At 44.0% G+C, this 24,476-nt stretch overlaps 1 protein-coding gene across 3 annotated transcripts in view; it reads right to left on the bottom strand.

The window, feature by feature from the left end:
- Window positions 1-24,476, bottom strand: part of masp1 (MBL associated serine protease 1) — a 689,839-nt gene that overhangs the window by 29,907 nt on the left and 635,456 nt on the right. For 2 of the 3 annotated variants that reach the window (XM_041208629.1, XM_041208644.1), the window contains exon 12: window positions 7,194-7,388. In XM_041208629.1, the coding sequence (XP_041064563.1) occupies window positions 7,194-7,388 (195 nt within the window). Of the gene's footprint in view, window positions 1-1,979; window positions 3,843-7,193; window positions 7,389-24,476 lie in introns of those variants that run through there. The other variant, XM_041208636.1, reaches the window with a different exon arrangement.

Genomic DNA, 24,476 nt, shown 5'->3' with positions numbered 1-24,476 from the left:
CGTAGCAAATTGGGACATTTGGTCTAAGGTACTTAGCACCTATTGTAATAGATTGTGGGCCTACATAATCAAGAACACATCTTCAGTCATGAAAGGACAGGGACTAAATGTATAAAAGACAATATAACAACTCAGAGGGCAGAGTACTAACTTGGATTGGATTGACTAAGACAGGTTCTCCCTGCATTCACTTAAAGAAATGATTGAAAATGGTATCCGAGTCGCCAAGGTGTTTGTTAATTTCCCTATAACAGCACTATGCTCAGTCTGCTTATCCACCTTGCAGTCCTTCTCTTCATCCACACAGGTAGCAAGCACCTCATACCCTGTTGGACAAAATCGGGGACTGAGGCTCCTCCGTCACTAAATGCTGGTTCCCCTTACTTGCCTGATTCACAGTCACACCCTCCTGTCCCTGACCATTGACCAACTCTAAGGTTCTGCCTGACCTAAGATGAGTGACTGCTTACTGGAACAAAGCGCCTAGGTAACTCTCCCCCTCTCTGATGCCCCGCAATGCCCACAGCTCAAATTCCAGCTCAGCCAAAGTTGCCTAAGCTGCAGACACTTATTGCAGATCTGGTTTTCTGGGATTCCAGTGCATTCCACAGATTCCCACATGCTGCAGTCACAGCACACCACCAACCCTGCCATTTCTGTCCAACCTTAATTATTTAATTAGTCAATTGGTTAATTATTTACATAGCTAAAGTAATAGAAAGCTGCAGTTACCGAGCTTGGAGACAAGGAAGGAAACTCACCAACTACTGGAAGCTGAAAGAAAAGTAGGAAAAGGAGCACCCCTTTGTTCCCCTTCACGTAATTCCCATCTGAACCAAATTCCCAATTACTCACTCAATCTACGTCTCACCCAGGCATTGTCCCCTTTCTACCTGCATCTTTCTCTTAAGCCTTCACGTCGTACCTTCAGTGATAGTGGGTGTGAAGAGTTTACAAGATGATTATGTCTTGCAATCTCTTTCAACAGAAACAGAATATTCTGAAAAAGGGGATGGTGGTCATACTAAACACCTCCGCTCAGATACAGGCCCATGTGATTTGGTTGCCATGAGGGTAGAAACTCAAACTGAAATCTATTGAAATATCAAGTAACTGTTTTCATACCTTCACAGTATCTTACAGAAAAGAGATAGCTGCCTTTTGAAACACTGACAGAAGAGAATACAGCTACTGCTGTGAAGAACAGAGGAAAACTATTTGTGTTAGCAATCAAGCAGGATGCTTGTGAGAGCTGGTTTTCTGTTTGGAAAGAAGAGAATAAAGTAGATGGGAATTTTGGAGATTTGAGGAACAAGGAGTTGCCAAGGTGGACCTTGCTGTTGAAAGTTGGATCTGGAAGACTTAGGTTGAGTGGAACAACTTTTGAAGGAGGTGGGAAATTTCGACCTAGTGTGGCAGGGAGAAGTGAGCTTGCTGGAGAGCTGGCAGCAGCTTTGGACATGTTCTTGTAATGCTACACATCTGCCAGAAGTGTGCTGAATGGTGAAAGGAGTTCTAAGACATATCTCAATTGCATTAGTTAATGCAAAAATACTTTTTCTTTAGATTGGTGTATTAGTTGCCTGTTATGTCATGTTTGATCAATGTTGGTTTTAGTTTGTTTGTTATAGTTAAATTTTTAAAACTTGAAATTTTGTTCTTCAGTAATTCCTTTCAGTTATTGTGAAATTTATCTATTATTTTTGTTATAGTTCAGTACGAGGATCATAACAGGAACCACGTTAACTGCTCCAGGAAAACTCTATTCAGCACCTGCAGATGGCTGCTTAATGTAACTTGAGGCAAGTTCAAATTATGTTAATCAGCAATTAGGACCAAAATAACATGATAAGTCCTGACTTTCAAAAAGGCATATTGTTATATTCTTCAGTTGGGTCGCTTCATTTGCAAACACGGTTGCATGCCTATCTACCAGTGGGTGAGTTGGCAACAATATGCTGCAGACTCAGAGACCAATATAAGATGAAGCACATACTGTTTATTTACACAGATAACAGAGCACCAACATGATGTGTGTCTCCAACCAGACCCTATTCTAAACTATCGATGTACATTGTAGACCGCGCTACACAGCAATTAGATAATAGTCACGTAATCAATCTGCTCACATTCTCTTAAAGGTGTATTGCATCTCAAATTACCACATCCCTCCCCCTTTACTCGAAAGCACAATTTACAATCGTTACAATATATCAACTGTTTACATAAGTAAACTATTTACAAATTCAGTCTCTCTGGGGGCTTCTTCAAACGTGTTGAATGTCATAGTTCTATGACTTTGGATGGTTTATCTGAGGCCTCCCTCTGAGGAGTCATCTGTCCACTAAGCTCTCCAGTAGGAATCTATAAGTTTGTCTCTTCCACTGTCTCAGGCTCAATGGATCTTACAGGTACTTCCAAAGAAAGGGGAGTTCTTTCTACCTGTGGTGTAGACTCCCAACAGGAATGCTTAGCGCATCATTTCTTGTAGATCTGTTTCCCTTTTCCTGAGGTGATCTACGTGTCTCCTAATTATCTGACCTGTGACTGTTATGTTGTCTAATTCAATATTAACTTTTTCTTGTAATGCATAGTAGACTAGCTTCGCCTTCAGAAATCTGGGGGTTGCTCCAGGATCAACGTGGATTTTAGTTTGCAGCCCCTGAATCTTCTCGAGCTCTTCCCTAAAAATTGAAGCATATTTCTGTAATAATTCTTGCAGATCTTTCATTCTGAATTGAAAAATCTCGATTCACTTCAACTTTATTTCCATAAGCCAGTTCCGTCCAAGTAGACGTGGACCCTCCCGTGCTACCCCTATCAGGGGTAAATTAACAGACTGCTTTCCATACTGTACTGGAACCTTGCATGTACCTCTTACTCGTATGTCTTCACCAGAATACGTCTTTAATTTAGCATCTGAATTTTCCAGATTTAATGAGCGGTCCCCTCCATTCAGACATTTGAACATATGTTCCCCTATAACTGTCATGGATGCCCCTGTATCCATCTCCATTCGGGTAGGTTTCCTATTGACTTTCACTGTCATGTAGATTGGCTCGGTTTCACCCATTTTTAAATTGTGTAGTGAGTAAATATCTGACTCTGTTTCTTCTGGTTCCTCCATTATGTGGATTTTGCGATTTCTACCTTTCTGCTTAAAGTTTTGTCTTAATCTGTCTTTACAATATCGCATAATGTGCCCATTACGATGGCAGTAGGAATGCTTGGTTCTTTTAAATTGTCGCTCACTTGCAGGCTGTCTATTTCCATTTCTGCCATATTTAATGTGGGTTTTATCCATTAAACAATTGTTTTTTGCTGGTCTGTGAATGGTGGCTCCTTTCTCGGGAGCCCCGCACTTCCATTTCTAACCGGTGCTTCCCTCCTGACGTGAAAGATGGCCCCATTTTGTGCTCCCTTGATTGCTTCTGAGTCCCTGGCTGCATCTCCATTGCGGCACCAACTCCAGCCCCTGCTGAAGCCTAAATTTGTTTCTGACAAAAACCTTTTTTGTTTCTTTGCATCTTTTTTAATCCCACATACTAATCAGTGTCTTAACATTTTGTTAATCGACATCCCAAACTTACAGTGCTCTGTCAGTTGTTTTAAGGCTGCTACTTAGCAAGCAACTGTCTCTCCAGGGGCGAGACACCTCAAATTAAATTTAAAATGCTACACTTTTGGCTGAAAGTGGCTTTTCACAAGATTTACCAACTCATCCAAACTCTTGGAATCTGGGGTGTTGGCTGCTGTTAGGCCATGAATTAGGCCGTATGTTTTACGACCATATCTTGATAGGAGGATCGCCCGCCTTTTCTCCTCTCCCTATGTGTCGTTGGCTAAAAAGAAAAAACACGAGGTGTTCAATATAATGTGACCAGTCATCGGTGGTCTGATCAAACTGTTCAATGCGGCCAAACTGTGGCATACCGGAGGGAGATAACTTCGATGGCTATGATGAGGACTGTACTTAAAATCAGCCGGCAAGGCGCGGCTGGTTCACTTCACTTCAGTGGTATTTTCGTGGCTTTCCTAGGTGTCGTTGACTGGTTGAGTTTTGCCTTGTCATCAATTGTTACATTCCTGCTGTTGGGTCGTTTTACTCGTGAACATGGTTGCACACCTACCCACTGGTGCGTGAGTTGGTAAACAATATACTGCAGACGCAGAGACCAATATAAGATGAAGCACATGCTGTTTATTAACACAGGTAACAGGGCACTAACATGATGTGTGCTTCTACAACCAGACCCTACTCTAACCTACCCATTAACATTGTAGCCCACATTACACAGCAATTGGGTAATACAGTCACATGGTCAATCTGCTCACATTCTCTTAAAGGTGTATTGCACCTCAGATTACCACACATATCTTATCAACACAGTACCCATTTTTTTTTATTCATAGACTGTAGACATTACTGGCTCAGCATTTATTGCCCATTCTTAATTTCCATTGAACCGCTGCAGTCCATGTGGTGTAGGTACACCAACAGTGCTATTAGGGAGGGAGTTTCAGGATTTTGACCCAGTGACAATGAAGGAACGACGATATATTTCCAGGTCAGGATGGTTACTGGTCTGTGAATTAATCGCTAGCGCAACAATTTCAAAATAATCTAAATTGAACAGAATTTGATTTCCTTGAACTTGCTTAACAAGGCTTCCCTCCTGTAATTCTGTACTCCATTAAACATAGAAACATAGAAACTAGGAGCAGGAGGAGGCCATTCGGCCCTTCGAGCCTGCTCCACCATTCATTATGATCATGGCTGATCATCTAACTCAATAGCCTGCTCCCGCTTTCTCCCCATATCCTTTGATCCCTTTCGCCCCAAGAACTATATCTAACTCCTTCTTGAAAACATACAATGTTTTGGTCTCAACTACTTTCTGTGGTAACGAATTCCACAGGCTCACCACTCTCTGGGTGAAGAAATTTCTCCTCATCTCCGTCCTAAATGGTCTACCCTATATCCTCAGACTGTGACCACTGGTTCTGGACTCCCCCAGCATTGGGAACATCCTTCCTGCATCTACCCTGTCTAGTCCTGTTAGAATTTTATAGGCTTCTATGAGATCCCCCTTCATTCTTCTGAACTCCAGCGAATATAATCCTAACTGACTCAATCTCCCCTCATATGTCAGTCCTGCCATCACAGGAATCAGTCTGGTAAACCTTTGCTGCACTCCCTCTATGGCAAGAACATCCTTCCTCAGATAAGGAACTGCACACAATATTCCAAGTGTGGTCTCACCAAGGCCCTGTACAATTGCAGCAAGACATCCCTGTCCCTGTACTCGAATCCTCTGGCTATGAAGGCCAACATACCATTTGCCTTCTTTACCGCCTGCTGCACCTGCATGCTTACCTTCAGCAACTGGTGTACGAAGACAACCAGGTCTCGTTGCACATTCCCCTCTCTCAATTTTTAGCCATTCAGGTAATAATCTGCCTTCCTGTTTTTGCTACCAAAATGGATAACCTCACATTTATCCATATCATACTGCATCTGCCATGCATTTGGCCATTCACTCAGCTTGTCCAAATCACACTGAAGCATCTCTGCATCCTCCTCACAGCTCACCCTCCCACCTAGCTTCGTGTCATCTGCAAATTTGGAGACATTACATTTAATTCCCTCATCTAAGTCATTAATATATATTGTGAATAACTGGGGTCCCAGCACCGATCCCTGCGGTACCCCACTAGTCATTCAGAATGCCTGCCATTCGGAAAAAGATCCGTTTATTTCTACTCTTTGTTTCCTGTCTGCCAACCAGTTTTCTATCCATCTCAATACAATACCCCCAATCCCATGTGCTTTAATTTTACATGCCAATCTCTTATGTGGGACTTTGTTGAAAGCCTTCTGAAAGGCCAAATAAACCACATCCACTGGCTCCCCGTCATCAACTCTACTGGTTACATTTTCAAAAAATTCCAGTAGATTTGTCAAGCACGATTTCCCTTTCATAAATCTGTGCTGACTCTGTCTGATTCTGCCACTGTTTTCCAAGTGCTCAACTGTTAAATCTTTTATAATGGACTCTAGAATTTTCCCCACTACCGACATCAGGCTGACTGGTCTATAATTCCCTGTTTTCTCTCTACCTCCCTTTTCAAATAGTGGGGTTACATTAGCTACCCTCCATTCTGTAGGAACTATTCCAGAGTCTATAGAATCTCGGAAGATGACCACAAATGCATCCACTATTTCTAGGGCCACTTTCTTAAGTACTCTGGGCTGTAGATTTTCGGGCCCTGGGGGTTTATCAGCCTTCAATGCCATCAATTTCCCCAACACCACTTCCCTACTAATACTGATTTCTTTCAGTTCCTCCCTCTCACTAAACCCTGTGTTCCCCAACATTTCTGGTATGTTATTTGTGTCCTCCTTTGTGAAGACAGAACCAAAGTATGTATTTAGTTGGTCAGCCATTTCTTTGTTCCCCATTATAAATTCCCCTGTTTCAGACAGTAAGGGACCTACGTTTGTCTTCACCAATCTTTTTCTTTTTACATACCTCACATTAACCCTCCGTGTACAGAAATACCTCTTCAGCCCACTCTGCACAGCCTTAGTGACAATGTTAAATTAATGATACCTTTTCATTAACTCCATGGATGTAGAAATTGTGGAGTGGTAGCATTCCATCTTGTAAGACAGTGGTTTGTGCCATGGGGGTTAACTCAGTATTAAACATTGCCTGATGGGGCTCAGAAGCCCTATTCTGGCATGAAAGTCTCACTGCATTTGCTGCAGAGGAAGACAGCGGCTGAGAAGATGCATGATTCACTGGCCTCTATTCTCTCTGGGCCTTCTTCTCCGCCATCTGAGATTTTCATTCAATTTCATCTCTTCCAACGCCCTTTCAAACAGTCAGCCTCCAGAGGTCAAGGCCATCAGCGACTGTCTCGGGGCAGGGACATGGCTGCTTAGCTGAGCAAAGTATATCTGGCCTAAAATTCAACCTCTAGAAGGTCACTGGTTTGTGCACCTTGTCCCTGCTTATTTGGATGGGACAAGACAGGGGCCCTCCAAGTAGGGCCAGAGAATGGTTCAGGGTGGGTTAACCTGCTCATCACTGTCATAGCTGTTGGAAAATAGGGATGATTGGGCCAAAAAGATATTGAGCACACTGCAATGGCCCCATCAATTTACATAAGAGATATTCCAAATGTACCTGTATATAAAGTTGAGAAGGAGTTCTTTGGAAGACAGATTGGCATCACATAGTCTGTTATCATCACTTTACTTGGGAGTTCCAACAACGCAATGTCAAATTCAAAGGTTGAGCCATTGTAACTGGGGTGAGAGATAATTCTTTTAGCACGAAACATTTGTTCTGTTTCTTCTTTTCTCAATGTTTTCTGCCTCCCTGAAACAGAGACCAGGAGGTGAGAGAAAATAAGCACAATCCATGGGTCCCAATCTGAAATAAAATCACAGCCTGAAGCTTCCGCTTGATTGTGTTAGTTTTTCCACTGAAATTCTGCCAATCTCAGTGTAACCAGCGCAAAAGATCATAACAAACTGGATTCAGTGTAACTTGAGATTCAGGGATCTTTTGTGCTGGAAGTGGGTCCCGCCCAGAAAACTGGCCAAATGCCAGGGTGAACAATCACCTTGGCAATTCTACACTGGTTGTGCTCATTTATTAACCTTTGAGGAAGCTCCAGAAATGAAATTAAACTGTAACTTTTGGATGTAAGGACAATGTCAAAGACACTTGTACTGATTTTGAATATTTTTTTCTTAAAATATTACCATGGAACCGAATACTGTTATATTTCAGAAAGCCAGATGGGGAAGGATAGATCTGGAGCCAATCTTTCTGCACTTTTATAAGCATTTATCTGCAGACATTACGAACATACGCCTCCTCACTCAGCAGCCACAGTTGTGATTGCTTCCCATTTATCGGAGGCCACCATTTGCATATAATTAAACAAATTAACATGCAATTAACAGATTCCCTTCTCTTTAAATGAAAATTAGACTTGACCTGCAAAACCAAAATTTTAAAACAAATTAAATTAAAACTTCCATATTCTGCACGAGGTGTTACTTTGCGACATGCCTCTCCTCTAAGACCCTCAATAACATCTTCGTACATGCACTTCTTTTGTAAAACAATCTGTCAGTAAATAACCTGCAAAATTCCATTTAATTTAGAGATTTACTTTTTCTTCAGCTTTTGCTTCAAGCTAGCAAGGTCAATCCGTAATCTTTGCTCACTCACACTTTTCAGAGTATACAGTATCCTATAATGAGTGATTATCTCAAATCTCCTCTCCATCTCCTCTTCTCCAACGAGAAAACGCCAGTTTCTCCAACCATACCTTGTAACTAAAATCCCCTATCCTTGGAACCATTCTGGTAAATCTCCTCTGCACCTTCTCAAGAATATTCACATCCTTCCTAAAGTATGTTGACCAGAATTGGATGCAATACCCTAGTTGTGGCTTAACCAGGGCTTTATAAAGGTTCAACTTAACATCCCTGCTTTTGTACTCAATGCTTCGATTTATGAAGCCCAAGATCCAATTTGTTTTGCTAACCATTCTCTCAATATGCCCTACCACCTTCAAAGATCGATGTACATGTACCCACAGCTCACTTTGTCCCTGCACACTCTTTAGAACTGTGCCATTAAGCCTGTATTGCTTCTCTCTATCCCATCTCCCAAAATGCATCATCTCACACTTCTCTGTATTACCATCACTGAATCCCCCATTATCAACATCCTGGGGTCACCATTGACCAGAAACTGAACTGGATTCACCATATACACACTGTGGCTACAAGAGCAGGTCAGAGGCTAGGAATCCTGCAATGGGTAACTCACCTCCTGGCTCCCCAAAGCCTGTCCACGATCTACAAGGTACAAGTCAGGAGTGTGATGGAATACAGCCCACTGCCTGGATGAGTGCAGCTCCCACAACACTCAAGAAACTCAACACCATCTAGGTCAAAGCAGCCCGCTTGTTTGGCTCCCCATCCACAAACATTCACTCCCTCAACCACTGACACACAGTAGCAGCAGTATGTACAATCTACAAGATGCACTGCAGCAACTCACCAAGGCTCCTTAAACAGCACAAAATCCTGGACCTCCCTTCCTAACAGCACCATGGGTGTATCTACACCACAGGGAGTGCAGCGGTTCAAGAAGGCAGCTCACCACCATCTTCTCAAGGACAATTACAGATGGGCAATAAATGCTGGTATAGCCAGTGATGCTTACATCCCATAAATGAATAATGAAAAAAAATTCCTTCTGCCACTTTTCTGACCACTCTGCTAGCCTATCCATGTCTGGGTGCAGTCAATTCAGAACATTCTTTCTTCTCCAAGTTCTGTACCATTGACAAATCTTGAAATTTTACTCTTATTTCAAGATCCAACTCATTTATATGTATCAAAAAAGCAGTGATCCTAGCACTGACCCTTGGGGAACACCACTGTCCACCATCTTCCAGTCCGAAAAATAACCATCTGCAATGACCCACTGTTTTCTGTCCTTAAGCCAATTTTTTTATCCAATTGCACAGTCCCTCTTATTCCATGACCCTAAATTTTGTTAACCAGCCTTTTATGTGGTACTTTGTCACTTTATTTTTTAATAACACCTTTCTCAAATTTCACTGTGATACACCATAAGAAGTCATCAATTTCCATAATGAAGATGCCTGAAAGTTTTCCTTTATGATACCAATACATCATTGCAGATCTGCTTTTAATTGAACACAACCTATTTTCAGCAAAACAGATCTCACTGAAAAATGCCCACACCCTGGAATATTCATTCAGACTACACAGACACTTGTTACCGGAGGTCACCGGTAACGGTTATTGGTTTAGTACAAAGAGGAGAAGAGTCAATTCTCTCTCAACTCTAAATTCACTTTATTCACGTTGTTAGATCATCTACATATAGCTTATACGTCTGGTTAAATATAGACATGCAGTTTACAGCAGGTTATACAGTTTTATACCCAAAAATAGGATCTAGACGCACACCCACTAGGTTTCTCTGACACTCCCTGAGTGGTCACAGAATATAAAAGCTAATACCCGAAAAGGAGAGCTGACGCTGGCCAGGCGTTCTGTTCTCTCTCTCTTGCGTCCCTACGTTGCTGACGTAGGTTCTTCCACTTCTGCGATGGTTGGTTTCCGGAGTCTTGCTGCTCCACACCTGAAATCCTCCAGTCTTATACTGAATCTTATCTCTTCAAGCTGTGCTGTCTCTCTCCCGTTGGTTTAAGTCTGCTTGCCTAGTCTGTGGCATACTCTCATTGGCTCTGTTCCAAGACTTAGGCAGCATTACCTCATTCCTCCTTTCCTAAATAAGGACTTGTGTCTCATCACATTTCCTTTGTCTTCAAGACACTCAGCTACTTTAAAACCGGTTCCAGCCAGCTCAGGTCAATGACTGAGCTCAGGTTACTTCAGGTCAAAAGTTGCTTTTGCCTGTGTCAGCAGTTCAGCTGCAGCCCCTGGCCAAAACACTTGTATCATTTCCATAGTTTTTCTTCTGCATCTGCTGCCACTTTGGACATTTTTTTATTCATTCACAGGATGTGGGTTTCACTGGCTGGGCCAGCATTTATTGTCCATCCCTGGTTGCCCTTGAGAAGGAGGTGGTGAGCTGCCTTCTTGAACCGCTGCAGTCTATGTGGTGTAGATACACCCATAGTGCTGTTCGGAAGGAGTTCCAGGATTTTGACCCAGCGACAGTGAAGGAACAGCGATATATTTCTAAGTCAGGATGGTAAGTGACTTGGAGGGGAACTTCCACGTGGTGGTGTTCCCATCTATCTGCTGCCCTTGTCCTTCTAGGTGGTAATGGTCATGGGTTTGAAATGTTCTGTCGAAGGAGCCTTGGTAAATTCCTGCAATGTAGGTGGTACACACTGCTGCTACTGTGCAATGGTGAGGGAGGGAGTGAATATTTAAAGTAGTTGATGTGGTGCCAATCAAGCGGTTTCCTTTGTCCTGAAAGTTGTCGAGCTTCTTGAGTGTTGTGGGAGCTGCACTCATCCAGGCAAGTGGGGAATATTCTATCACACTCCTGACGTGCAGTTTCAGAAACATTTTCTCTGAAAAGTATCACCCTGGAGTAACATTGCTTTTATGTTAATTGATCCACATTCCATAAATACGTGGTCAAAAGAGCTGCAGGGATTTGTAAGATTACTTTTGCAGCTGTTCGAGAGTCGATTCTAACATCTGTATCACCGAGTTTAAAGCCCCTAGCAACCAGCCTCACTTTAGCCTTTTACCTCCCATTTATAAAGACTTTGTCAGCATAAATTCACCCATGTAACAAAGCTAGTTGGCCCTTTTTTTAGAATAAACTTCAAACTCTTGCCAACTATGTAACTCCCTTTAATAAAAACAGAAAATGCTGGAACAACTCAGCAGGGGAGGCAATGGTGTAGTGGTATTGTCGTTGGACCCAGGGGGATTACTTTGGGGACCAGGGTTTGAATCCTGCCAAGGCAGAGGGTGGAATTTGAATTCAATAAAAATCTGGAAACCATTGTCAATTGTGGCAAAAAGCCATCTGGTTCACATATGCCCTTTAGGAAAGGAAATCTGCTGTCTGGACAACATCCAGACCCACAGTAATGTGGTTGGCTCTGCGGTCTATGCCACAAGTCACTCAGTTGTATCAAAAAAGGAAAGAAACTGGATGGACCAGCCAGCACTGGAAACGACGACGTCAATCTCAGCCCTGCTGACCCTGCAAAGTCCTCCTTACTAACATCTGGGGATAGTGCCAAAATTGGGAGAGCTGTCTCACAGACTGGACAAGCAACAGCCTGACAAAGTCATCCTCACGGAATCATACCTTACAGATAACGCCACTGACACCACCACCATCACCATCCCTAAGTATGTTCTGTCCCACCAACAGGACAGACCCAGCAGAGGTGGCAGCACAGTGGTATACAGTCGGGAGGAAGTTGGCCTGAAAGTCCTCAACATCCACTCGGGACCCCATGAAGTCTCATGGCATCAGGTCAGAAATGTCCCATTTTCACATTGAGGATACCCTCCATCAATCTGTGTAGCACTAAAAACATGCTAAATGGGATAGATTTTGAACAGATCTAGCAACTCAAGACTGGGCATCCATGAGGCACTGTGGGCCATCAGCAGCAGCAGAATGGTACTCGAACACAATCTGTAACCTCATGGTCCGGTATATCCCCCACTCTACCATTACCATCAAGGCAAGGGATCAACCCTGGTTCAATGAAGGGTGCAGGAAGGCATGCCAGGAGCAGCACCAGGCATACCTAAAAATGAGGTGCCAACCTGGTGAAGCTATAACACAGGACTACTTGAGTGCCAATCAGCATAAGCAGCAAGTGATAGTCAGAGCTAAGTGATCCCACAACCAACAGATCAGATCTAAGCTCTGCAATCCTGCCACATCCAGTTGTGTATGGTGGTGGTCAATTAAACATCTTACTGGAAAAGAAGGATCCACAAATATCCCCATACTCAATGATGGTGGAGCCCAACACATCAGTGCAAAAGATTAGGCTGAAGCAGTTCACAAAATCACAGAATATCACAGTGCAGAAGAGGCCCTTCAGCCCATTGAGTCTGCACCGACACGTGAGAAACATCTGACCTACCTACCTAATCCAATTTACCAGCACTTGGCCCATAGCCTTGAATGTAATGACATGCCAAGTGCACATCCAGGTATGTTTTAAAGGACGTGAGGCAACCCGCCTCCACCACCCTCTGGGTAAAAAAGTTTTTCCTCACATCCCCCCTAAACTTCCTGCCCCTCACCTTGAACTTATGCCCCCTCGAGACTGACCCTTGAACTAAGGGGAACAGCTGCTTCCTATTTACACTGTCCATGCCCCTCATAATCTTGTACACCTCGATCAGGTCACCTCTCAGTCTTCTCTGCTCCAACGGAAACAACCCAAGTCTATCCGACCTCTCTTCATAACTTAAATGTTTCATCCCAGGCCACATCCTGGTGAATCTCCTCTGCACCCTCTCCAGTGCAATCACATCCTTCCTATAATGTGGCGACCAGAACTGCACACAGTGCTCCAGCTGTGGCCTCGCTAAGTTTCTATACAACTCCAACATGACCTCCATATTTTTGTAATCTATGCCTCGATTGATAAAGGCAAGTGTCCCATATGCCTTTTTCACACCCCACTAACATGCCCCTCTGCCTTCAGAGATCTATGGACACACACGCCAAGGTCCCTTTGTTCCTCAGAACTTCCTAGTGTCATGCCGTTCATTGAATACTTCCTTGTCAAATTACTCCTTCCAAAGTGTATCACCTCACACTTTTCAAGATTAAATTCCATCTGCCTCTTATCTGCCCATTTGACCATCCCGTCTACATCTTCCTGTAGCCCAAGACACTCAACCTCACTGTTAACCACCCGGCCAATCTTTGTGTCATCCGCAAACTTACTGATCGTATCCCCCACATAGGCATCTATGTAAATAACGAATAATAGGGCACCCAGCACTGAATCCTGTGGTACACCACTGGACACTGGCTTCCAGTCACTAAAGCAGCCTTCTGTCATCACCCTCTGTCTCCTACAACTAAGCCAATTTTGAATCCACCTTATCAAATTACCCTGCATCCCATGTGCATTTGCCTTCTTTATAAGTCTCCCATGTGGGACCTTGTCAAAGGCTTTGCTGAAATCCATATAAACTACATCAACTGCACTACCCTCATCTGCACACCTGGTTATGTCCTCAAAAAATTCAATCAAATTTGTTAGTCATGACCACCCTCTGACAAAGCCATGCTGACTATCCCTGATCAAACCTTGCTTCTCCAAGTGGAGATAGATTTTCCCCTTCAGAATTTTCTCCAATAGTTTCCCTACCATTCACATGAGACTCAGTGGCCTGTACTTCCCTGGCTTATCTCTACAACCCTTCTTATATAGCGGAACCACATTCTCCAGTCCTCTGATACCTCCCCTGTGACCAGAGAGGAATTAAAAATTTGGGTCAGAGCCCCTGCGATCTTCTCCCTTGCCTGCCTCAGCCGTCTGGCACACAAATCATCCAGACCTGGAGATTTGTCCACTTTTAAGCCTGCCAACACCTCCAGTACCTTGTCACTCCCTATATCAATTTGCTCAAGAACCTCACAGTCTCTCTCCCCGAGTTCGATGCCTTCATCAGTTGCTAGAATGTTCAGCCAGAAGTGCTGAGTGGATGATCCATATCGGCCTCCTCCGAATGTCCCCATTATCACAGATGCCAGTCTTCAGCCAATTCAGTTCACTCCACGTGATATCAAAAAACAGCTGAAGGCACTGGATACTGCAAAGGCTATTGGGCCTGACAATATTCCGGCAATAGTACTGAAGACTTCTACTCCAGAACGTGCCGCGCCCCTAGCCAAGCTGTTCCAGTACAGCTACAACACTGGCATCTACCTGGCTATTTGGAAAATATGTCCTGTACACAAAAAGCAGGAGAAACCCAACCAGGACAATAACCACCCCATCAGTCTACTCTCGATCATCAGTAAAGTAATGGAAGGAGCCATTCACAGTGCCATCAAGCGGCACTTGCTTAGCAATAATCTGCTTATTACCGCCAAGTTTGGGTTCCACCAGTGCCACTCAGCTCCTGACCTCATTACAGTCTTGGCTCAAACATGTTCAGAAGAGCTGAACTCCCGAGGTGAGGTGAGAGTGACTGCCCTTGACATTAAGGCAGCATTTGACTGAGTGTGGCATCAAGGAGACCGAGCAAAACTGGAGTCAATGGGAATCAGGGAGAAAACTCTCCACTGGTTGGAGTCATTTCTAGCACAAAGGAAGATGGTTGTGGTTGTTGGATGTTAGTCATCTCAGCTCCAGGACATCACTGCAGGAGTTCCTCAGGGTAGTGTCCTCAGCCCAACCATCTTCAGCTGCTTCATCAATGACCTTCCTTCCATCAAAGGGTCAGAAGTGGGATGTTCGCTGATGATTGCACAATGTTCAGCACCATTCGCGACTCCTCAGATACTGAAGCAGTCCGTGTCCAAACGCAGCAAGACCTGGACAATATCCAGGCTTGGGCTGACAAGTAGTAAGTAACATTCACGCCACATAAGTGTCAGGAAATGACCATCTCCAACAAGAGAAAATCCAACCATTGCCCCTTGATATTCAATGGCATTACCATCAATGAATCCCCCACTTTCAACATCCTGGGGGTTACCATTGATGATAAACTGAACTGGTCAAGTTCAGTTAGCCATATAAATACTGTGGCTACAAGAGCAGGTCAGAGGCTAGGAATCCTACGATGAGAAACCCCGCTCCTGACTCCCCAAAGCTTGTCCACCATCTACAAGGCACAAGTCAGGAGTTTGATGGAATAATCCCCACTTGCTTGGGTGAGTGCAGCTCCCACAAAGAAGAAGCTGGACACCATCCAAGACAAAGCAGTCTGCCTGATTGGCACCACATCCACGAACATTCACTCCCTCCACCACTGATGCACAGTAGCAGCAGTGTGTACCATCGACAAGATGCACTGCAGGATTTCACCAAGGCTCCTTAGACAGCACCTTCCAAACCCATGACCACTATCATCTAGAAGGACAAGGGCAGCAGATAGATGGGAACACCACCACCTGGACGTTCCCCTCCAAATCACTCACCATACTCACTTGGAAATATATCACCGTTCCTTCACTATCACTGGGTCAAAATCCTGGAAATCCATCCCAGCAGCACCGTGGGTGTACCTACACCACATGGACTGCAGCGGCTTAAGAAGGCAGCTCACCACCACCTTCTCAAGGACGACTAGGGATGGGCAATAAATGCTGGCCCAGCCAGAGCAGTCCACATCCTGTGAATGAATAAAAAAAAAGTCTGGCAGCATCTGTGGAGAGTGAAAAACAGAGTTAATGTTTCGAGTCCATATGACCCTTATTTCAGATTTCCAGCATCCGCAGTATTTCACTTTTATCTTAATTTAACTCCCTTTGTTTTGCTTCTCTTATTCGTTTCTCCTCAAGTCTATCAGCAGCCGCCAAAAGTTCATGGTCATGAGGGCTTCTCTTTCTAGAATGGTAGCATCGCAGTAATGTTACTGGGCTAGTAAACCAGAATCCCAGGCTAATATTCCAGAGATGTGAGTTCTCATTGAAATGTATAAAATTCTGACCGGGCTGGACAGACTGGATGCAGGGATGATGTTTCCTCTGGCTGGGGGGGTCTAGAACAAGGGGTCACAGTCTCAGGATACAGGGTAGACCATTTAGGACTGAGATGAGGAGAAACCTCTTCACTCAGAGGGTGGTGAACCTGTGGAATTCAATACCACAGAGGCTGTGGAGACCAAGTCACTGAATATTTTTAAGAAGGAAATAGATTTCTAGTCTCTAAAGGTGTCAATGGGTATGGGGAGAGAGCGAGAGTATGGTGTTGGGATCGAGGATCAGCCATGATCATATTGAATAGCAGAGCAGGCTCAAAGGGCCGAATGACCTACTCTTGTTTCTCTTTCTCTATATTTCAAAACGCACTGTGGCAGCTGTGGAAGTTTATATTCAATTTATTAATAAACCTGGAATTAAAAAGTTTCTAATAAAACTACCAGATTGTCACAAAAACCATCTGTTGTACTGTGGCCAAGTCGCCTATTTGTAATAGAGTTGACCAGCAGACAACTTTCTAAGTGGAAACCTCAGGTTTATTTACAATACAGGCAGCAGCAACTACACGCGTGCTTTTAACTCCATCTCTGTCTCTACACTGACTTGGAGGTCCCCCGGGCTTCCAACACATTGGTTTACACAGATCATGTGATCTTACATCACAGGACTATTCTTAAAGGTACAGTCCAACATTTAACAAAACCATAATTACTATGTTCCTCCCCCTTTAACTTTGTTGTACATATTGTATTTACAAGTATATTAATCTCATGACATTATAATATTTACACAGGTCATGAAACTTCAGTTTTTCAGGTGGTTTCCTGATTTGTGTGGAACGTCACAGCTCCACGACAGCAGATTCTTTTTCGGGAACCACATTTTCTGGAACTGCATGAACATCAGGTACCTCAGTGGGAACTCGCAGTTCAGTGTCTTCCACTCTGATAGAGACATCAGACATGTTAGTCCTTGGCTGAGCAACTTCAACAGGAAACACTGGTTCAGTAATGGTTACAGGTGGAACCATGTCTTGTTGTAGTATCTCTTTCTCTTAAATGGTCCACATGCTTACGGGTGATCCGGCCTTCAACTTCCACGTGGCACGATAATGGTCCGGTCACTGAACTTACCTTACCCGGTAGCCACTTCAGTCCTCCATCGAATATTCCTCACAAAACTGCTTCTCCAACAGTAAATTGCCTCTCATGACTATGCAAGTCATGAGCAGCTTTTTGGTTTCCTTGACTGTTCTCCACATTCCCCTCCAAATTTGGAAATATTAGGCTCAGTCTTGTCCTAAAATAGCATCTCATCGACAAATATGCAGGTGTTGCCCCTGTCGTTATGTGAGGGGGGGTCATTCGGTAATGAATGTTTATTCACATTTAGAATATTGTGAGCAATTTTGGGCCCTGTATCTCAGGAAGGATGCGCTGGCCCTGGAGAGGGTCCAGAGGAGGTTCATGAGAATGATCCCAGGAATGAAAGGCTTAACATATGAAGAACATTTGAGGACTCTGGGTCTATACTCGATGGAGTTTAGAAGGATGAGGGGGGATCTGATTGAAACTTACAGAATACTGAAAGGCCTGGATAGAGTGGACGTGGGGAAGATGTTTCCATTAGTAGGAGAGACTAGGACCCGAGGGCACAGCCTCAGAGTAAAGGGAAGACCTTTTAGAACAGAGATGAGGAGAAACTTCTTTAGCCAGAGAGTGGTGAATCCATGGAATTCATTGCCACAGAAGGCTGTGGAGGCCAGGTCATTGAGTGTATTTAAGACCGAGATAGATAGGTTCTTGATTGGTAAGGGGATCAAAGGTTACGGGGAGAAGGCGGGAGAATGGGGTTGAGAAACTTATCAGCCATGATTGAATGGCGGAGCAGACCCGATGGGCCAAATGGCCTAATTTCTGCTCCTATGTCTTATGGTCTTATGGGATGTCACTTGTCATGCCTGACAAATCTGTTAGAATTCTTTGAGGAGGTAATGAGCATGTTAGACAAAGGAGAGCCAATGGATGTTATCTACTTGGACTTCCAGAAGGCCTTTGACAATGTGCCGCACAGGAGGCTGCTCAGTAAGATAAGAGCCCATGGTGTTAGAGGCAAGGTACTAGCATGGATAGAAGATTGGCTGTCTGACAGGAGGCAGAGAGTGGGGATAAGGGGGTCCTTCTCAGGATGGCGGCCAGTGACTAGTGGAGTTTCGCAAGGGTCAGTGTTGGGACCACAACTTTTCACTTTATACATTACTAATCTAGATGAAGGAACTGAGGGCATTCTGGCTAAGTTTGCAGATGATACAAAGATAGGTGGAGGGACAGGTAATATTGAGGAGTCGGGGAGGCTGCAGAAGGATTTGGACAGGTTAGGAGAATGGGCAAAAAAGTGGCAGATGGAATACAACGTGGGGAAGTGTGAGGTCATGCACTTTGGTAGGAAGAATAGAGGAATAGACTATTTTCTAAATGGGGAGAGAATTCAGAAATCTGGAGTGCAAAGGGACTTGGGAGTCCTAGTGCAGGATTCTCTTAAGGTTAACTTGCAGGTTGAGTCAGTAGTTAGGAAGGCAAATGCAATGTTGGCATTTATTTCAAGAGGACTAGAATATAAAAGCAGGGATGTGCTGCTGAGACTTTATAAGACTCTGGTCAGACCACAGTTAGAATATTGTGAGCAGTTTTGGGCCCTGTATCTCAGGAAGGATGTTCTGGCCCTGGAGAGGGTCCAGAGGAGGTTCACGAGAATGATCCCAGGAATGAAATGCTTAGCATATGAGGAACATTTGAGGACTCTGGGTCTATACTCGATGGAGTTTAGAAGGATGAGTGGGGGATCTGATTGAAACTTACAGAATACTGAAAGGCCTGGATGGAGTGGGGAAGATGTTTCCATTTGTAGGAGAGACTAGGACCCGAGGGCACAGCCTCAGTGTAAATGGAAGACCTTTTAGAACAGAGATGAGGAGAAACTTCTTTAGCCAGAGAGTGGTGAATCTATGGAATTCATTGCCACAGAAGGCTGTGGAGACCAGGTCACTGAGTGTATAGAAATAGATAGGTTCTTGATTGGTAAGGGGATCAAAGGTTATGGAGAGAAGGCGGGAGAATGGGGTTGAGAAACTTACCAACCATGATTGAATGGCGAAGCAGACTCGATAAGCTGAATGGCCTAATTTTTGCTCCTATGGCTTATGGTCTTATGGACAAAGGAAGTGTGCAAGCTTGGTCTCCAACGAATCACCTGTTAATTTCTTCATCCCCTCCTTAAAAGTTTGAACGGCCCTTTCCGCCAGTCCATTTGATGATGGATGGTACGTACAGTCTTCACATGGGTGATACTGTTTAGGCTGATAAATCGTTAGACCTCAGCACTCGTGAATGCAGTGCCATTATTGGATACGACTACTTCTGGTAGTCCATGGATGGTGAAGTTCTGGTGAGTGTCTCTATTGTAGCACCCGACGTTGATGACTTCACCTCATAAACATCTAACCACTTGGAATGGGCATATATAATCAGAAAAAACATGGTTCCAAGGAAGACTCCAACATAGTCGATGTGTAACTGCACCCAGGGTTTACCAGGGCACTTCCATGGATGCAATGGGGCTGCCACCGGCAACGTTTGCAGCTGCTGACATTGAACACAGTGTTTAACCACGTTCTCAATATCGCTGGCCACCATAGGTAACAGCGCACTACTGTCTTCATTCAGGAGATCTCTGGATGGGCACTGTGTAGTTCAACTAAAAGCAGTTCCCTTCCCTGTGGAGGAACTATTACCCATGTTTCCCACAATGGAATGCCATCTTGACTCCTCATCTCAAGTCTTCGGTTGAAGAATGATTTCATTTCATCGGGGACTGGCTCCTGGGACCAAACATGTAACACTTGGTCTCACATTTGAGGTAGGATAGGGTCCCAACTCATCCAGTCTTGGATCTGTCTGGCACATTCTGGTGAGGAATCTAGAAAATTTAACAGTAAAACGAGTTCCTGTGAAACTGGGACATGGTCGTCATTCTTTTGTAAGGCCAGGTGACTCAGGGCATCGGCATTTGCGATGTGAATGCCAGGCCCATGTACAAAGGTGTATTCAAAAGCCGCAAAAATTAGGCCCCATCGTTGTATTCTTGCTGAGGCAATGGGTGGTGTAGCCATTTCCTCGCTAAACAAACCCAACAGTGGTTTGTAGTCTGACACAATCGTGAAATGCCATCTGTACATGTATTGGTGAAATTGTTACACCAGAAATGATCAACAGACCTTTCTTTTCGATCTGAGAATATCCTTTTTCAGCTGTGGTGAGCGTCCTGGATACATAGCCTATTGGCCGCTTTGTGCTGTTATCCATTCTATGAGAAAGTACCGCTCCCTCTCCATAGCGAGATGCATCACATGTTAGCACCAAGTCTTTCGCCTTTTCATAATGCACTAACAGATTGGGTGAGTGTAACAGCTGTTTCACTTTCATGAAAGCTTCTTTTTGGGGTGTCTCCCAAGAACAATGTTGCTTCTTTCTTAGCAGTGAATGGAGAGGGGCCAGAACTGTAGATAAATTAGGTAAAAATCGCCCATAATAATTTATCATTCCTAAAAATGATTTAAGTTCAGAGGTATTCTTGGGTACAGGTGCCTCTCTTGTTGCTTTAACCTTCTCTTCAACTGAGTGTAACCCCTGAGAGTCTACCTGATGGCCCAGATAGACTACTTCATTTGCTTGAAAAATGCATTTTTCTGTTTTCAGTCAAACTCCTGCTTGTAAATGTTCCTTTTCAGTGAATTGGGTTATCAGCACATTGTCTAAGTAGACTATGACTTGGAGTAGTCCCTACAGTAAGCTTTCCATTGTTCTCTGAAATATAGTACAGGCTGAGGAAACACTGAAGGGCAGGCGTGTATATTGGTAGTTTTTCCAGGTAATTCTGTTTTTGGTAGAACCCTTTGTGGGTATTCATTGTGACAAATTCCTGGGAGGCGTCATCCAACTTTATTTGCTGATATTCGTGACTCATGTCAAGCTTTGTATACGTTGTTCCTGCTGCTCTGTTGACCGTTATTTTATAGTCCCCACAAATTCGGACGCTTTGGTCTGGTTTAAGGACAAGGACTATAGGTGCTGACCATTCTGAGAACTGAAGCGCTTTTATGGTATCCAACCACTCTAGCTGGTTCAGCTCAGCATCAACCTTCTCTCTCAGGGCGTATGGCACCGGTCTTGCTTTCAAGAAGCGAGGGGCTGCTTCTGGGTCCACATAAATCTTGGCCTGTAGGCCTTGGATTTTTCCCAGTTCATCCTTGAAGATGGTGGCATACTTTTTAAGGCAGCTGTAGTAGTCCACTTACTCTCAAGTGGAAGATTTTGGACCAATTTAATTTGATTTCCTTTAACCAATCTCGCCCAAGAAGGCTTTGGCCCTTCACCTACTCCCACCATCAGGGTAGCTGTGCCGATTGGTTTCTATAATGGACACTTACTCTGCTGATACCTTTTACCTGGATTTCTTCGCCTGTGTACGTTTTTTGGCAGATGTTTGTTCCAAGTTTAAATGATATTCACCATTATTTAAATATCTGAAAGTGTGTTCTCCAATTACAGTAGTGTCTACTTCCATTTTTACTGGTTTACCATTCACTTGTACTGTAACAAATATTGGCTCTGTCTTCTCAACTTTCATGTTAAACAATGAATAAATGTCAGAATTTGTTGTTTCAGGCTCTTCCACACTGTAGATTTCAATGGGCTCCTTCTGTTGTTTGCAAGCCTGTTTAAATCTCTCTCTGCACTGTCTTATTATACGTCCATTTCTGTGACAAAAGTAACATTCTGATTTTTAAACTGTCAATCACTAAAAGACTGATTGTTCCCACATCGATTAAAGTTGTTCTTCAATTTAGCTGCTAAATTATTTCTTCTTACTCTTCGGTTAGGGGGGCTGTTTCCCGCTGAGACCAGTTTACTGTGGCTGGCTCAAAGGGATCAATTCCACCAAATTGTGGCTTTTTCGGTGAGTATATCTTGTTATTTTAAGTGGATGTTGATACTCACAATCATTGGGTGAGGTATAGTACCGACTCCGATTCATCGTGATTTATCCTGATTTATCCTCATTGCCAGTTTGTTATAGTGTGGCCTAGTAACCTATTTGTAATAGACTTGATCTGCAGACAACTTTCTAAGTGGAAACATCAGGTTTATTTACAATACAGGCAGCAGTCTCGCTTTTTCACGGCACTTTCGGCTGACTGTCCCCACCCGATTTGGAGTATGGCGGCATTTTGCGCCCCTTGAATTGCTTGTGAATCTCTCTCAGCGCTTTCTATGGCCAGCGCTATTTCTAATGCCTTCTCAAAATCCAGATTCACTTCAGCCAGCAATCTCCTCTGAATAGTGTCTTCTTTCACACCACACACTAAACAATCTCTGAACATGTCATTCAGAGTCTCACTGAACATGCAATGTTCGGCTAGTGGCTTCAGATTTGCCATGTAGCTAGCAATTGTCTCACCCGGGGCTTTATTTCGTTAATTTAACTGGAATGTCTGCATCGTGACTGAGGGCTTGGGTTGAAAATGTCCCTTCACAAGGTCCACAAATTCTCTGAAATTCTTCCAATCCTGGGGTACTGGGTCCATCAAAGTTCAAATCAAACTGTAGGTCTGGCTCCCACAAGTACCCACAAGGATCACTTGCCTCTTCTCTTCCCCCGTGATTTTGTTCACTTGAAAGAAGAATGCGAGGCATTCTATACTGAGACCAATTTACTGTGGCTGGCTCAAAGGGATCAATTCCACCAAATTGTGGCTTTTTCGGTGAGTATATCTTGTTATTTTAAGTGGATGTTGATACTCACAATCATTGGGTGAGGTATAGTACCGACTCCAATTCATCGTGATTTATCCTGATTTATCCTCATTGCCAGTTTGTTATAGTGTGGCCTAGTAACCTATTTGTAATAGACTTGATCTGCAGACAACTTTCTAAGTGGAAACATCAGGTTAATTTACAATACAGGCAGCAGCAACTACACATGTGCTTTCAACTCCATCTCAATCTCTACACTGACTGTGGAGGTTCCCTGTGCTGCTAACGCATTGCTTTACACAGATCATGTGATCTTACATCACAGGACTATTCTTAAAGGTACAGTCCAACATTTAACAAAGTCATAATTACCACACCACCTGGTTCACTATAATGCCTTTTAGGGAAGGAAATCCGCAGTCCTTACCCAGTCTGGCCTACATGTCTCCACAATCTGCCCTCTGAAATGGCTTAGCAAGCCACTCAGTGCCATCACTCTGCTACAGAAAAACTGAATAATATTAAAATTGAATGGACCACTCAGCATTGACCTTGGCACCAGCAATGGCAAAGGCATGCCCTGACCAGTCAACCCTGAAAAGTTCTCCTCAATAACATTTGGGGATGTGTGTCAAAATTGGGAGAGATATCCCACAGACCGGTTAAGCAACAACCTGACAAGGTTATACCTTACAACCAATGTTCCAGACTCCACTGGCGGGGCTGACCCACCAGAGGCAGCAGCGCAGTGATATACCACCAGGAGGGAGTGCATCTGAGAGTCCTCAATATTGACACTGGTCCCCAAGAAATCCCAGTGCATCATGGCAAAAATGGGTAAGGAAACCTCTTGCTGATTACCACCTACCACCACCTACACCTTCTTCAGCTGATGAATCAGTGCTCCTCCTTGTTGAACACCAATTGGAGGAAGCGCTGAGGGTGGCAAGGGCAGAGAATGTACTCTGGGTTGGGGACTTCAATGCCCATCACCAAGAGTAGTTCGGGAACACCAATACTGATCGAGTTGGTCAAGTCCTGAAGAACATAGCTACTAAACTGGGTCTGTGGCAGGTGGTGAGGGAGCAAACAAGAGGGAAAAATCTACATGACCTTTCCTTCACCAATCGCAGCTGCATTTGCCCACGATGGTAATGGACCACAGCACTGTTATTGTGGAGCCTATGTCCTGTATTATTGAAACAACTAAGACCCTGAGGGGTAAAAACAAAAAACTGCGGATAATGGAAATCCAAAACAAAAACAGAATTACCTGGAAAAACTCAGCAGGTCTGGCAGCATCGGTGGAGAAGAAAAGAGTTGACATTTTGAGTCCTCATGGCCCTTCCACAGAACTGAGTGAATATAAGGAGAGGGGTGAAATATAAGCTGGTTTAAGGTGGGGGGTGGTGGAGGGGTGTGTTTGGGGGGTGGGGGGTGGGGGAGAGAAGTTGGGGGGGTGGTGTGGTTG

Source organism: Carcharodon carcharias, chromosome 2 (genome assembly GCF_017639515.1).
Source record: "Carcharodon carcharias isolate sCarCar2 chromosome 2, sCarCar2.pri, whole genome shotgun sequence".
In the NCBI taxonomy this organism is placed as follows: domain Eukaryota; kingdom Metazoa; phylum Chordata; class Chondrichthyes; order Lamniformes; family Lamnidae; genus Carcharodon; species Carcharodon carcharias.
Note: the sequence above shows the minus strand (reverse complement) of the source record. Positions and strands in the feature narration are given on the sequence as shown.